At 39.2% G+C, this 15,712-nt stretch overlaps 1 protein-coding gene across 1 annotated transcript in view; it reads right to left on the bottom strand.

Annotated features, from left to right (window-relative positions):
* LOC146312393 (uncharacterized) overlaps nt 1-15,712 on the bottom strand; it is a 78,671-nt gene that overhangs the window by 37,188 nt on the left and 25,771 nt on the right. The window contains exons 6-10 of the mRNA XM_084741222.1: nt 11,580-11,774; nt 10,403-10,483; nt 8,549-8,661; nt 7,382-7,440; nt 5,630-5,719 (exon numbers count right to left, since the gene is read on the bottom strand). Coding sequence (XP_084597348.1) covers nt 5,630-5,719; nt 7,382-7,440; nt 8,549-8,661; nt 10,403-10,483; nt 11,580-11,774 — 538 coding nt within the window. The remainder of the gene's footprint in view (nt 1-5,629; nt 5,720-7,381; nt 7,441-8,548; nt 8,662-10,402; nt 10,484-11,579; nt 11,775-15,712) is intronic.

Below are 15,712 nucleotides of genomic sequence, written 5' to 3'. Positions count from 1 at the left end.
GCTTTAAGTTTATCTAAAGAAGAAAAGTAACTTATCTCAACAAAAGATCGGTAGTTGGTAAAACTTTTGAAAAACATAATTATTTGAGTTTGGGGTCAAAACTCAAAAATATCGTTCAGTCTGTTGCCTTGAAATTTAGAGTTTTCTCAATTTTTTTGTTTTTACAGTGTACTATTTGTTAAGGTGTGGTGACACTACTTTGTAGTAAAAATGATGACTAAGAAGTGACAACTAGGGACGGACAATACTGAACTTTTCTGAATCAATACGTTACTAAACTTGTTATTGCAATTTTAGCAAATGTGATGCTGATACAAGTACTGATTTTTAAATGGGTTTGTCATTTTTACAAAATAATGGTGGTTTGTTTTATGAAAGATTTTTATAAAAGCAGTAAGTCACACAAGGCTGTGGTCTGCGGTGATTTTAGAGAAGCTACGACGTGTTGTTAGTCACAACGTGAAACATTATATATACGCATTAATTCACATTTTCTTTGGCCATTTTTTTCTGGAAATTTGTTTAAAATGCCACGTAAGATCATCCCCCGATTTTATATTTCGTCAGGTACCTTTGTCAAGAGCTCCTTCTGTATCTCCTCAGTTTCTCTGCTATTATAAAGATGAAACTGCAATAAAAAGTAAAAAGGACAAGCCTTTCTGGGTATTACTTTGGTGTGTGAGGGAGGTTGTGAAGCCGAAGCTTTATACACTCAGTTCAGGAGATTGCTCAATTGTGCTGCTCTATTGTGGTGGTAATGGGAAACATATCAAGAGGTTTAATCAAAATAAGCTGAACTGGTGAGAAACAGAAAGAGAGGCAGAGCTGAGAGGGAATAATTGAGAGAGACGAGGAATCGGAGACAGCTGAGAGAGTTATTGAGGAAGAGGAATGGAGCAGAAGCAGCTCGGAAATGAGACAGAAAGAAACGAAAATAGAGAAAGAAATGAACTAATTGATGACGGAGGAGGGAGGGTATGGTCTACCTGAGGGGGAGAGGGCTATCAGGAGGTGTCATGGCGATGCAGAGCCCCTCTCATTATTTTCCAGACCAGCAGGCAGCTGATTTCTGTTTTAGCTACAGGGCTGAGCACCACTCCAGTGTTTACTGTCCCTCAGAGTGAAGCTTCAACATATGGTGCCATCTTAAATAATCACACCGCACTGTGCGTTATGATGGATGGAGTTAACGCACAGCTTTGACTTTGTCCAACTTTAAATAACATCCAACAAGAATCCAAAATGCATACTTCAAACCTTGGTGACGGACAAAAACACACAGCTGAACGCCTAAAATTCTGCTGTTCTGTTCTTAGTTTAAAAAAAGACCATAAGTGAGTTCGTAAAACCAAAGTTTATAGATCACTGTGATCTAGTGGCGAATTGAGCTGAATGTAAACATTAGCATGCTAACATACATCTGACCGAGGCACTAAGGCCACGCCCCCTTTTTGGGGAGAAGATCACATAAAGAGAGACACAGAAAAATGACAAAAAGCTCTCATGTAGCAGTTTGTAAAACAAATATACACACTAATTCATCTGTATTAGTGTCCCCAGAGAAAAGAAAAAGTTTTTGACTGCAATAATAATTATTATTATTGTTTTAATTAGCATTAAACATAAGCTGAGTCTGCTGGGAGCGTCATTATTTTTGCAGGTATTGATCATAGACCAAAGTATTGAACAACGTGAAATGTTTTTATCTGATGATGGTGTTTCAGGAAAAGTTAACAGAAGTCTAAATCAATGCAGAAGATGTTTGCAGTAGTCAAAAGTCAAAGTTGTGATTTTTCTTTGGGTTTTTTGTATAATTCAATAAAATCAAAGCCAACTTGCTTCAGGGAGGATAAAACAACAGGCGTAACTCGCCAGAAGCAAAGATGATTGGTCAAATTTACAGTTGTTGAACAAAATTGCAAAGTTGCACAGAAGCATATACACATACAAACAACACTTGCTATTGTGCAGCAAATACATATCTGATCAAAATATTCTTGACTCTTTTTGCAACACTGTAAAGCTCCCCACGTTTATTTTCTCAACTTGGATGAAAATAACCAGTTTAAACCCAGTAAAAGAAGGACAGAAGGATGGTGGAGATATGAGGGAAAGATGTGATGGAAGCACAACGGGCGCGATGATGCCGTGGCAAAATGGTGACAGAAGAAACAAGTGCCGATTGTGGGACAACGTGAGAGAAACACGAGCGTGTTGTTGTGCAGAATGAGCACCAGGGAGAAAATGAGGGATTTCTGAGGCTCGTTCCTAATGTATTTACAGCACAAACAAACACAGATACCAGACACAAGAGGGGAAATGGGAAAACAAGAAAATGAGCGGAGGAAATGAGAGGCACAGGGATGGCAGGGAGGAGGAATGGTGGTGATTCTGTAACAGGAAATGATGGAGCGATAACAGAGAAAAAGGGAGGAGAGGAGAAAACAAGAAAGACAAGAAGAGCATACTGGAGCCAGTTACTTTGTCTTCTTATAATATAAGTGTTTAGAGGAGATCTAAAGGAGGAATCTGTAATATATTTACTGTAATAAATCATAAAACCAACTAATGTCCCACAGTGTTCATATGGTGACCATCTGATGTCCATGTGAATGGTGAAAAATGCACATTTTCATAACTCCTGCATTGAAAAAAAATGAAAGTAGTTTATTCTCTCACATCATTTGCGAGGTTATTACATGGATGTCATTAAAAAAAATATGGAAACATGCTAAATTAACTTGCTTCTCCGACATCTTTGAATTTTCTGTTCTGACCTGTAACTTGTGTTATTGTTTCACCTTAATTTGAGTTAAAAATTAATGCCGAATATTCGGCGAATGAGTAAGCGTCTGTTTACGAGTTGTAAAAAATCATTAAGAATCTTTTAGAAGGAGTGGATGTTTGTAACGGTTAAATTGACCAAAATATGAATGGAGTTTGGCAGGCAGTGGCTGAACTCCAGCAGAGTGTGTATTTTCAGAGCAGTGGGCTTTTGTTTACAGGATAACAGGCTTAACTTTACATTAACAAACTACTGTTGGTAATAAATAGCTGATCAACTTATAGTGCAGGACTCGTCACCGCTTGTTATTGTCAAATTACAATGCTATGCTTCTGCAGAGCTCCTGCAGAGCTTCGCCTGCGACTCAGCTTGTCAAGTTGTGAGTCGCCAATTTCAGAATACAAGGACCTCTTTGTTAATTAAATAAGACTATTTTTCCATTTATCTCAGCCTGTGGACTTTTTTTTGTAGCTTTCTAGCCCAGTTAAACTGATGTGCACGTAACAATCAACTAGACTTTTTTTTTTTTTTTTGCATTTTTTGCAATATTATGTATACAGTTGGTTGTTATTTGGTTTTATTTGCTTTTTAATACAGGCTGGTAGCAGAGTTTCTTTATAAACTGACAAAAGTAGCTTGCAAACACATGATTAGTTTAGATTGAATATAAGAGGTAACATGGAATTTGACTCATACTTAATTTGACCTGACACTTAAAACACTGATTAATAATCATGTCAAGTGTTGTATTATAAAGAGCAACACACCTCAAAACACATGAGAAGAAGAAGAAGAAGAAGAAGAAGAAGAAGAAGAAGAAGAAGAAGAAGAAGAAAAGCAGAACTGGGTGGAGGTCAAGGAGTTCAGATGAAGGTGGCAGCGAGACGCAGTCTAGAGATGGAGATTAAACTGCACCGGAGCTTAACTGAGCCAAAATAAGGAGCAAAGTGAGAGTGGGCTGGCAGAACATTTAGAGAACCGGAGAACAAGGGAGGAAGAGAAAAGACAGAACACAGAGAAAAGAGAGAGTAGCTGCAGGGAGAGATGGAGGAGAGTCTCATTGAGAGAGAAAAGAGAAGAAAAGAGCGGGAGGCTCAATTAAAAACACTGAGTTACTGAGTCTGTACACTCTGAGGAATACAGCTGGTAACTAGAACCATACAGGGTTCTTTTCCACCAAATAAGATTTTTGGAACCTTGGTGGAACCTAGTGAACCTGCCCACATTTGCACCAATTTTGAGTGGAACCAAGGATGTCATCAACAGACGGCGCTGCACAATGAACAACGACCTGTAGGATATGACACGCCCACTTTGGTTCTCAAGGAAAACTTGAATGAAAAAGTTGGAAACCAACTTTTCAGGTTCTGAACCAGGTTCTTTTTGGTGGAAATTGATGGAAAAACATAGGTGACAGAATCAGAACATACATGAAAGGTTCCACCCAGAACCACCTTTAAAAGCTTTTTTCTACAGAGAACCCTTGTATAGTATAACGGTTCCAAACAGAATGTCTGGAAGGTTTATCTAAAACCTTTGTACATTCAAAGGGCGCTAACAAGAACCCACTTAGGAGGTTCTACCAAGAACACTTTCATATTCCAAGGATTTCCTCAAGGGTTTCATCTAGAACCTACAGAGGTGGTTCTAATGAGAAACCTTTTACACTCCAAGAGTTTCCTCAAGAAACCCCACAAGGGATTCCACACAGAACGCTTTTATATTCAAGAACCCATCTAGGGGGTTCTACTGAGAACTCTTTTATGTTCCAGTGGCTTTATCTAGAACACACACAGGAGGTTCTACTGAAAAACCTTTCATTTGTTCTACACAGAACACTTTTTTATTCCAAGGGTTTCCTCAACAACCTGTCCAGGAGAATCTAAAAATAATCCAAAAATTTTCACCAAGAATCCTCTCGTTTTCTGCGGGTTCTATGAAGAACCATATCATGTTCTACAGATGAGGCAAACATTAATTAAATCAAAGAACACTGGACAAACCTTTTCTTCAAACTAGGGTTCCTAAGAAGCAAATGGTTCTGTGCAGAACCCCTCTGTTTCTCAGAGTGTCTGAGCATTAATAAAAGAGCTGATGCACGTCTGTGTCTTTCTCTCTGTGGACCGCTCTTTGCTCGCGGTCACATGACCTCGGCGTGGATACTATCTGCCCTTAATAACACACAGCTTTTCATTTCTGAATTCATTCCCGTCATCTTTCCTTCTGCCCCTCATGCATTATAAATACACCATTACAACTTGTTGACTTGCTCTCTGGGGCCCTGTGGCATGTTGACGGACCACTCTGCAGACCAAAACTAATCAGCGGCATCATCATTAGGCGCACCAATGGACAGACAGCCCGCTCTGATTGGGTTATTTCACCACATCACGCGGCCCCAGGCCTCCGTCTGAACCCCCTCCGAAGGTTCACGATCTATCGCAGCCAAACTCAACTGGGTTAAGCTAATAGGCTAATCTAATGCTGTCGAAGTCGCGCACCGATACCCCGAGGGCGGCTGCGGCTCATTCTCCTTGTCTCCAGATCACATAACAATTAGTCCTCCAGCCCGCGCCGCGGCCGCAGTGTACCAGGAAGTGGCGGGCCCAGGCAGGCCTCTGATTGGAGGCCTCTGGAGATGAGGTGAACGCCAGCTGGCAGCGAGCTCAGGCCAGACAGCCAGGCTCAGTCACACAGATCTGAGGGACAATACAATGCTGGCACACACAGTCTGCTCGCTCTCATTTAAAGATGTGTGTCTGTGCATGACAGCATGTGTGTGTGTGTGTGTGTGTGTGTGTGTGTGTGTGTGCATGTGCTATTTTAGACTTGAAAGTAGCTTACTTTAAGCAGATCCTTGTGAAAATCTTGGCCGTTGTTCAGTCCCTCCAGGTTGCCAATGAACTGTGTGCACGACATCCTCTTGCCGATGTTCTGAAAACAGAGAAAATATAAATGTACTTTTATTTCACACTAATATTTACACATTTCTCCTCACACTCTTTATTTAACACCTCCTTGATGTCATCAATTTCAATTAACTCTGTGAGTTTTTAATTCAATTTTTAATCCATTTTAAAACAAAGCAGCAGAGGAGCTAATACAGAACAAAGCCTCTGTCACTATTGAATTTAATAAATAATAAGCGGTGTCAAAAGCCCACTGCTCTGAAAACTCAAACTCTGGAGTTTGAGTTCAGTGACTGCCTGTCTCACTGCCAACCAAACTCCATTCACATTTTTCTCAATTTAACCATTATAAACATCAACTCCTTTTAAAGGATTTATTTATGATTTATTACGACTCATAAACAGACACTTGCGCATTTAGCAAACATTCTGCATTAATTTGACCTCTAATTAATGTGAAGCAGGCAAAATGAAACATAAGTTATGGAATAGAAAGGAGGACACTGTGGCTGTAGCATTTATTGTCAATATTTATTTGATCTCTGATGAATCAAAAAATGTAAAAAAGTCACAGGCTGTATCAACCGATCTCCTCTCTCACTGTGATAATCATGAGGAGGATGATATTGATAATGATCACATTCACAGCAAAGATCAAACTTTGAGTTTATCTGTTAACATTTGTTGAAACTTTTCTGATCTGCTGTTCTCTAAAGGAGCTGATCCTCCATCCTGTCACCTCTGTAGCCTCTTTAATTAATCATTCATCCGCAGAGCTGCACTATCGCTGAGAGGAGCCGCCAATGGCCCAGATTTACACAGAGAGGCTCCGACTGAAGAAGGAGCAGATTAATGATGGTGGAAGAAGCTCAGCAGGCGGACCTGCAGACCCGCAGATCAGCTGATGATCAGACTCAGTCCTATAGTCCCAAAACTCCAGTTAATCAGGAGAACCTGAGAGGAGAACGTGGCTCCCAAAACTTCACCTGTGATTTGTTTATCTGTCGCCTGACTGAGCACGTCTGTCTGTCCACAACACCTGCTGCGCCTGCAGGAAAAAGGGTTCCAGATGGGTTCTTCCTGAAGGGCTGAGGCTCTACCCAGAACCATTTACCTCTGAAGAACCCCTTTGGGGTTTGTCAAGGGTTCCATTAAGAATGCTTTTCATCCAAGAACCTTTTTAGAAAGAATAGTTTTTCAAGGATTGTTGAAATCCTTAAGAAAACTCTCTCTTCTTTGTAGCATAATATAAAAGGGTTCTATTTAGAACCCCCTGAATGTGTTCTAGATAAAACTCTTGGAACATGAAAAAACTCTTGGTAGAACCCCCCGAGTGTGTTCTGGATAAAACTCTTGGAACATAAAAAGGATCTCTGTAAAGCCCTAAGTGTGTTCTAGATTAAACCCCTCTCATAGAGGGTTCTGCATGGAACCTTTCACAGATGGTTTTAGGTGTAGTTGTTTATGTTGGGTAGAACTGTCTGAAAGGGTTTGGAGTGAAAACATTATGAAAGGTTTTAACAGGAATCAAAAAGGGTTCTCTTACGAGGACAGGTCAAAGAACACTTTATGGTTCCAGTTAGCACCTTCACTCCTAAGAGTGCAGAACCTCCCTGTAACAGACAGATGCAAACATCTACACACACATATCTCACAAACACACGTTCACACACTCGTTGTTACTCACCTGACCGTGTAGATCAGTGTTCAGCAGCATGAGAGCACAGGTGAGAGTGTGAACTGCATCTAAAGGATGAAAACAGAGAGTTAGCTGGAGTTAGCATTAGCTCGATCTGCAAAACAAGACACCTTCACTTATAAATAAAAACTACTTAAATCAATGTATGTCTTCCACAACTATTGTGACATTCTTTTAAATTAGCTAAAAAAGATAACACACAGTCAGACTTTTTCATATTTAAAGTAAACAATAAATGCTGTTAGCTTTTATTAGCCTAGCACTGCAGTCATAACACAAAACATTAAACTAAATGACTAAAATACAATAAATAGTCTTGTTTAGTCGTTTAGGTAAACAGAAAGTAAATGAATACATGCTAATTTAACACATGATGTGGATGCACAAGTCAGTGATTTAATTATTATAAAATTGTACAGAGATCCCGTATAGCTTTAACTATAAGCATTTTTAGCTAGCTAACTTTTGCTAGGTTAAACCTTTTTGAACACAACTTATTTCAAAGACTTTTGAGACACCACTGAGTACAGTGTACATATAAATATCTTTCCTTAAATTTTAGAATTTGCATAATATATTTTTTAGTTTGTTTCAAATACCTAAATAGCAGCAGTTTCAAGGTTGTGCCACAATGGGTTGCCTTGAAACTGTAATCCAATGCACATTTTAATAAACATGTCGCAAACAATGTGTTCAAACTGTAATCGATCTTCCTTACAGAACTGCAATCATGTTGAATCAATATTTACTCCGACCTACAGAACGTTTTCGGTATTTTCAGTGTGTAGGTTGCAGATCAGAGGTTGTTGTTGTTTCCTGCCACGTTCAACAGCTAGCTAGCGGCTAACTGGCTATCTGCTGTTTGGTTTTTAGAGGTTTTTCTTTGAAAACAGCCGCCTGTTGCAGCGGAAAACAACCATCTAAGAGTGGTGAGACGGAAAACAAACAGATTTAAAGCACATTATGATGTGGGCTGGCAGATTCAGGCGACTCCTTTCACATTACACACTGTTTTCACTTTGTTATGATGAAATATCACTTATAGCTGCTATAAGGATGGCTGCCTGAGTGTATTAAATATTCAGGCCAGTTTTTTGTTTTTTGTTTTTTTTTATTGCTGCCTGGTGCTTGGAAACACTTCCCTGCAGTACTCACCCTCTGATGGTATGACTCTTGGGTTGCAGTCCAAGTAACGCTTGGAGAAGTGTGACAGCACCCTCTCCCTCTCCTGAGTCTCTCCCATCAGAGCAAACTGCCTGAGGAAAGTCCTGCAGACACAAACACACAGGGACAGTCGGCACGGCTTTAAAAACAAGTTCTGATCCATTACTGATTCAAAATGACACGCTTTAAATTATAACAGACATTATAGACCAGTGGAAAAACTCCCAAAACAAGACTAATGGAAGAGAATACATAAAAAAAACAATATTTAATGTTACATTACTGTGTATGAGCTACATTTCTCATTAAGATGTTTTTATATGTAATTACATAACAGAGGCTGTGACAAATAAAAATCACAGATTACCAGTTTTATATGATTAAATGCAGTTTGTTACCAGAGATGAAAGGTATCTAAATACATTTATTCAATGCAAAATAAAATTTTTATGTACTTACTTTACTTGACTGTTTCCATTTTATGCTACTTTATACATATACCTAAAACTAAACTACCTAGAATAATTAAAATTAGCTTTAACTTCACCTGCTATGACATTAAAATGCTGCTTAAAAGTGAATACATCAGTAATGATATAATATGGGTAATGCTGTAATAGTTTAAATTTTGAATTTCCTTATTAAACAAATGGCTCCACCAGACAAAACACTGTCAAACGAGGTGCCATTACTGCCACTTTCTAGACTAATGATTAAATATTGATTAACACATTTTAATTGGTTATATTCTTAATGGCGATTGATCAATTAATGATTAATCACCCTGGGTGAGTTCTAGCTAAGAGAGGCCACTATGTATGAATAGCTATTGTTGCTTTATTGTGTATTTTGGTTTAATTTGTTGTATTTGTTGCATTTTAATATGTTGTGACTGGCTGCTACCTCGGCCACATCTCTGTTATAAAAGAGATTTTGAATTTTTTTTTTTTTACCAATGATCCATAAAGGAGAGATCTTACAATTTGCAACCCTAATGCACTGTATAACTAATATCTGATTAAATAAAATAAATATTAAACAAAAGAAAAAGAGTATTTACCTCTGTTAAACAATAGACACTGTGTGCATGTGATCACTGTCTGTAAGATGCAGTACAAACTGTCCTCTCACTCTAAATGCAGGAGCGAAGCTGCCCTCTAGAGAGCAGTGTTCAACAGTGGAGAGGATCCACTAAATATGAAGTCAAAAACATCTGCAGCTTTTTGTCTAATTCAGACCAAATCAAACGATTTTTTTTTTTACTTTTCACTGTCTTGTCTTCACTTCATATTAGAAATATATTGAAAATGTACTGTAATAATATGTACTTAAAGGTGAAATCTGTAGTAAATCATAAAATGACCATGATATGTCAGTGTTGATTAAGTAAACATGCTAAATTGAAATACTTGCTTCTAAAACCACAGTGTCTTCTTTTGAAATTTCTATTCCAGTCCTTCACGTGTGTCATTGTTTGCCTGTGTCATGTTAGTTAGAGTTAAAATTCGCACCAAATGTTTGCTGAATGATTAAGTGTCTGTTTATGACTTGTGAGAAATCATCAAAAATCTTTTGGAAGAAGTAGATGTTAATTACGGTTAAATTGAGAAAAATGTGAATGGAGTTTGGCAGGCAGTTTAGAGTGTGTATTTTCAGGGCAGTGGGCTTTTGTTTTCAGGATAATTTGCTTTTACAGTACATTTCAACCTATTTCATACACAGTCTATGGCCCCAGCTTGATATTTGGACTGCTGTACTCATTTTTAGATGCACAATCGTTATTTATTGCTCCATTAATAAAACAGTCCAGTGACATATTGAATTTACCGAACTGTGTGTTCTCACCTCAGTGCTTGGTCGAGAGCGAGGCCTGTGAAGTTGAAGAAACTCAGATACTCTTGTGCTACCATACGGCTGAAGTCATTACTGTAAACAGACACATATAAAACACCATATGAGGAGGAATACAGATACTGGAAGAAGAGACAAAAAGCAAAAAAATACCCTCCAGTAACCATAAAAGCACAAAATGTCAATCAAACGTTCAGATGGTAGCTCTCTGCTGAGTGAAAGGCCTCAGTTTGGGCTGTCAGTCAGTCAGTTTGTCCTGGCACAGTCAGCTGGAGATGCAGACCGGAGGCCAGAAAAAAAAAAGAAAGAAAAAAAGAGGAGATTCACAGGGTGCATCTGTCAGAAAGTGAGGAAACCCTTTAATCCCGAATTCTTTCTCATCAGCACGAGCAAGCAGCTGACAGACTGACGGGCCTGATGGAGCAAGCGGCACATCGCTGGAGGAATGCAGATCCACTAAAACACAGCACTTTGTAGGCAGAATTTAAACTGACATACAGTAAATGTGCAGAAAACTCAGCATGGACCAGTTCGAGTAGATTAACATTCATTCATTAAATAAACATAACATGCAGTAGAAAGGAGCTACACTGCAATTTTACAGTACTTTACATGTTGGTTAACACAGTTTCTTATTTTTTGTAAGAGTAGCAGCAGTGCTGTCGGGACTATTCATAATTTTATAGTAATTGACAGCTAAAAATAATTCTTTAAAAATAAAGAAATAAAAAAAATAGTCAGTGATAAAATGACAAATCAGTGGAAGAAATGAGAAAATGTCTTCAGAAATCTGTGTCTTTGCTGCTTGTCAAAGGACTCTGTTGTTGCTAGCTTGCTGTTTAGCTGTTAGATACCAATGTGACAATGCATGGTAGCTAATGTGTTTTGCAACCTGTTGAGATGTTGCTAATATCTGGGTGCATATTGGATAGATGCTGAACAATTGCTAAGAGGTTACGAGTGTTTCTGATGCAATACGTAGTTGGTTACTTTGTTGGTCTTTGTGCTAGCAGTGGTTGCTATATGTTTAGCGCTGGTTGCTATGGCTTTCAAGGCCATTGGTAGCACCTTGCTGACTAGTTGCTATTCTAAGATGTTTAAAGTAGTTGCTATGTGGTGGTAAATTGCTATAAGTGTATGTAGGTGTAACGCTATACAACGAGCAGCTCACTTTTTGCTAAGGTGGCGCGCCACATCAGACTTCCTGAAGCCATCCAAGTTGAAGAGACGTTTGGCCAGGCGTTTGGCGGCTGCCACATCGGCACGGTGACTGCCATTCGTGAGGGTGTCGCTGCTGCCCAATCCCAGCCTGTCACTGAGGTCCTGGTCCAGCTCCGAATCTGTCGCCAGGCGGGCCTTGTCCCTGCTGACAGGGCAGAAACAGTGAGGGATTAAAATAAGACACAAATAGGTGGTCAGACAAGGATAAAGAGAGGAAAAAATAAGATTATTTAATTTACACATACAATAGTACCAAATTTCCTAACTAGCAAACAGTAACTAATGGTAGTGTTTGCTAACAGCAGCTACCAGTAGTGTTCGCTAACAGTAGCTAACAGCTGTGTTAGCTAACACAAGCTAAAAGTAGTATTTGCTAACTGTAACTGATGGTAGTGTTCGTTAACAGTAGCTAATGTAGTGTTAGCTATCAGTACTTGAAATGCGAATTACACATTAATCAGAACTTCCAAAAATCTTAAATAATCTCTCTTTATTTTGCTGTTAACTGTTAAGCTGTCCTGACCTTCACTTTCCACCTATAGTAGTTGCTAACTTACTAACTAGCAAACAGTAGCTACCAGTAGTGTTCACTAGGGCTGGGTATCGGTAATCTATACCTTTTAGGTATTGATTAAAACCCAGTACCAAGTACTGTCAAAATGTCCCTAGTCAAATAATACCTGCTTTCAATCCTTTTGGTACTCAGAACAGTAACAGTAGTATTAGCTAACAATAGCTAATGTAGTACTAGCTAGTACTAACTTGTTTACTCTGTGTGGCTGCTCTTTTTTGCTATGACACAATGGATGCTGGATACAGTAGAGACTTTTAAAAAATCTCCTCAGTTAGCATTGTTATAAGTTTCTTAGGAAGAACATCTTTGGATTTTTCTACAGATATTACCAATACCTATAACTCGTTCTTATGTCTTGAAGTTTGGAGCCTTCTTTGTTTATACACCTTTTTTTTGTATGTTTCAATGCTAAAAAGTAGTTTTGCTTTGTGATGTGAGAAAAGTAGCACATAAAACTTGATAAGCAATGTTGGACTGAGTATTTAGGATCTGGGATAAGATTGGATGAAATAAGATAAGATTCCTAAAGTCAGGATGCGCTTCCTCTTCTTAAATTCTTCCTATCTTAAATTAAGACTTAATATAGATAGATAAGGTAGATAACTTAAAATAGAACGTTTCTACTGTATAATATAGCCCCAGGAGTAGAAAGTGGAAATTTTTAGAGAGATTGGTAAATAATTAAAAAGGAAAGAGAGAAAGTTATTAAAGGAGGAACAAAGATTGATGGTGATATAATAATAAAACTCCAGTATATCAATAATTTAATAATACCAATATCTGATATGTGCAGCGCTGTGATCTTAAATAGTTTCCAGTGAGGTTTTTGGACAAGAATACTTAAATATATAAGGAGGAGATGAAAACAGTGAAGTTGATCAAGAGAACGTAGCTTCAAAGAAAGACAGTAAATAAAACAAAAATGCATGATGGATGAAGAGTGGAAAAATAAGGACGATAAAGAGGATTCAAAGACATATGGGTGGAAAGATGGAAGGTGTAATAAAGGTAGAGAGTGCAGTAAACAAAACACATATTTTACATTAATTCAGTAACAAGTACAGCAGAACATATGCAAATCATTTCATATTCAAACACAACATTTGGCATGATTATACACTTTAATATCTGTGTTCCAAATCTCCTCTTTTGCCAGCTTTCTCACTTTCTTGTTATCACTTCCCAATTAAGCCCCTTCAAAGCATTAGCCAGTTCAGAAGTGCAAAACTTATTACTGATCTGAATTATTCTGTGATAATAATTTAAGCGTGTTATGTCACACCGAGCTAAAAGAGAACTACTTTTCTGGCTTTGGTGGAACATAGACGACAGAAAACGAGGTCTCAGAGTTCAGTTACTTAGAATTCGACATGATGCTGACATTTGTCACTGCCGTTGAGAGCTGTGTGACGATTCCAGTCACGCCAGCCGTCCAGAGAAAACAATGACAGTGTAACAACTGAGAGTCGTATTCAAAAAAGCCAGAAAACACTTCCTGAACAAGTGGGAGCTCTCATTTGGTTTTCTCAGCGTGAGGAACAAGCCAACAAAACCCACAGTCCCAGGGCTTCGCTTCCCACACTTACACATCCTCATACTGTCAACGAGTCAGGCGAAATCACACCAGAGCAAACAGTAATTAATAACACAAGCTGACTGGTTAAGAAAGCTACAGGGATTAGTTTCACAAAGTACACTCTGAGAACACAGAAGAACAAGACTTAAAGTCCACCGCCAGCCACTGAGAGGCTGTACTAGGGCCTCTTTTTTTCACAGTTCCGGTCTGATTCCAACATCATTATTATTATTGGTACTAGTAACTGAACTTCAGTTTAGAGGTGGAAAGTTCTGTGTCAGTTGATGTTTATGGACAGTGTTTGCATTTATCATCTGGAAAGCTCATTTAATCTGTGTAATGTAATGTGCATAAAAGCTTCCTTCAACCATTGTGGGACGCTGTTGGATTGTGGCTTGTGACATTATCATATGCAACTGATCAAATAAGAGATGTCCCTCATTTGCATAATTTCCCATGATGCATTGCTGAGAGTTTACGTTTGCTTCCAAATAACATGAGGCATTGTTAAACTGGAACGGGAATCCGATTCCTGATCAATAACTTACGGCAATATCGGGATTGGATTGATTCCATTTCTAACGATAACATGATATATGTTTGACATGATCACCATCTTAGTTTAGCGGGTTAGCATGCTAACATTTGTTAACAAAACACAAAGTACAGCTGAGGCTGATGGGAATCTTATTATTTTGACAAGGTGGTTACAAGATTTTGTTGTTGGCAGCATTCTGGTTTCCATTTGTAGTCCATTTGTAGTCCAAGTAGTATTAACCAGTCATGTTTGAGTGGGCTTTGGTTGCTTGCAAGTCAGTCTGGCTCACCAGATACACACGGTTGGTAAAAGTCCTGCCATTGGTCGCTTGCTTTAAGCGGCATCAGCATCGGTGTCTGTGCCTACGTATTCAAAGTCCCTGGGAAACAACAAAAAACCTCTGAGCTGCAATCTCCTTGCTGAAAACAGCAAATTAGCCCCTGGGATGCTAATGGTATGAACACAAACAAGCTAACAGTTGTTACCAGTGATGTAGTAATTTTAATGCCAGAGCTCGCCTCCTGATGTGCAAATGTTCCACCAAAACCAGTTCCCCCTTGACATTATTTTGCAGAAGCAACATCACTACATCCTGGGCTTAGCGCCGCCCAAGACGATTGTGATTGGTGTAAAGAAATGCGAAAAAAGGCAGGGAGTTTTTTCTATCATGGGTAACTGTGGGTAAGGCCCCATTAATGCTGAAAGGTACATGCAGGTTTTGGAGCAACGCCTGCAGCCATCCAGAAGACGTCCCTGCTTATTTCAGCAAGACAATGCCAAGACACATTGTGCACATGTTCCAACAGCGTGGCTTCGCTGTGAAAGAGTTCAGGTACTGGACTGACCTGCCTGCAGTCCTGACCTGTCTCCAACTGAAAATACATGGAGCATTATGAAAGGAAAAATATGACAACAGAGACCCCGGACTGTTGAGCACCTGAAGCAAGAATGATAAAGAATTTCACTTTCAAAACTTCAACTACTAATGTCCTCAGTTCCCAAACACTAAAGTGCAGATAGACTCAGTCTGACACCTAAAAAGACCGTTTGTATTTTCCGTCAGGCCAAACTATATATATATGTAAATCCTCTGATTAACATGGCAGACAGGTGGGACAGGTTCCTGGGTGGAGACGTACCTGTGGCAAGACCGCCTAGTCGACAAATACCTCTCCTCTCCGACTGCTGATGAGCCATGACAGCAGAAGACAGCCTGTGTCCTCTGACTGCCACCTCGCCTCAGACCGCTCGCCCGACTGACCCCTCCTCTCCTCCTGGCCTCGTAACCTGAACGCATCACCGTCCGGTCCTAACGCAGAGGAACACCTGTCGTCGCTCTCAAGAGGCCCGCAGATTTTGACATTCCTCTGCACTGCTGGTTTTGACTCTGTCTGA

Source organism: Lutjanus erythropterus, chromosome 17 (assembly GCF_056507025.1).
Source record: "Lutjanus erythropterus isolate fLutEry1 chromosome 17, fLutEry1.hap2, whole genome shotgun sequence".
Classification (NCBI taxonomy): domain Eukaryota; kingdom Metazoa; phylum Chordata; class Actinopteri; order Lutjaniformes; family Lutjanidae; genus Lutjanus; species Lutjanus erythropterus.
Note: the sequence above shows the minus strand (reverse complement) of the source record. Positions and strands in the feature narration are given on the sequence as shown.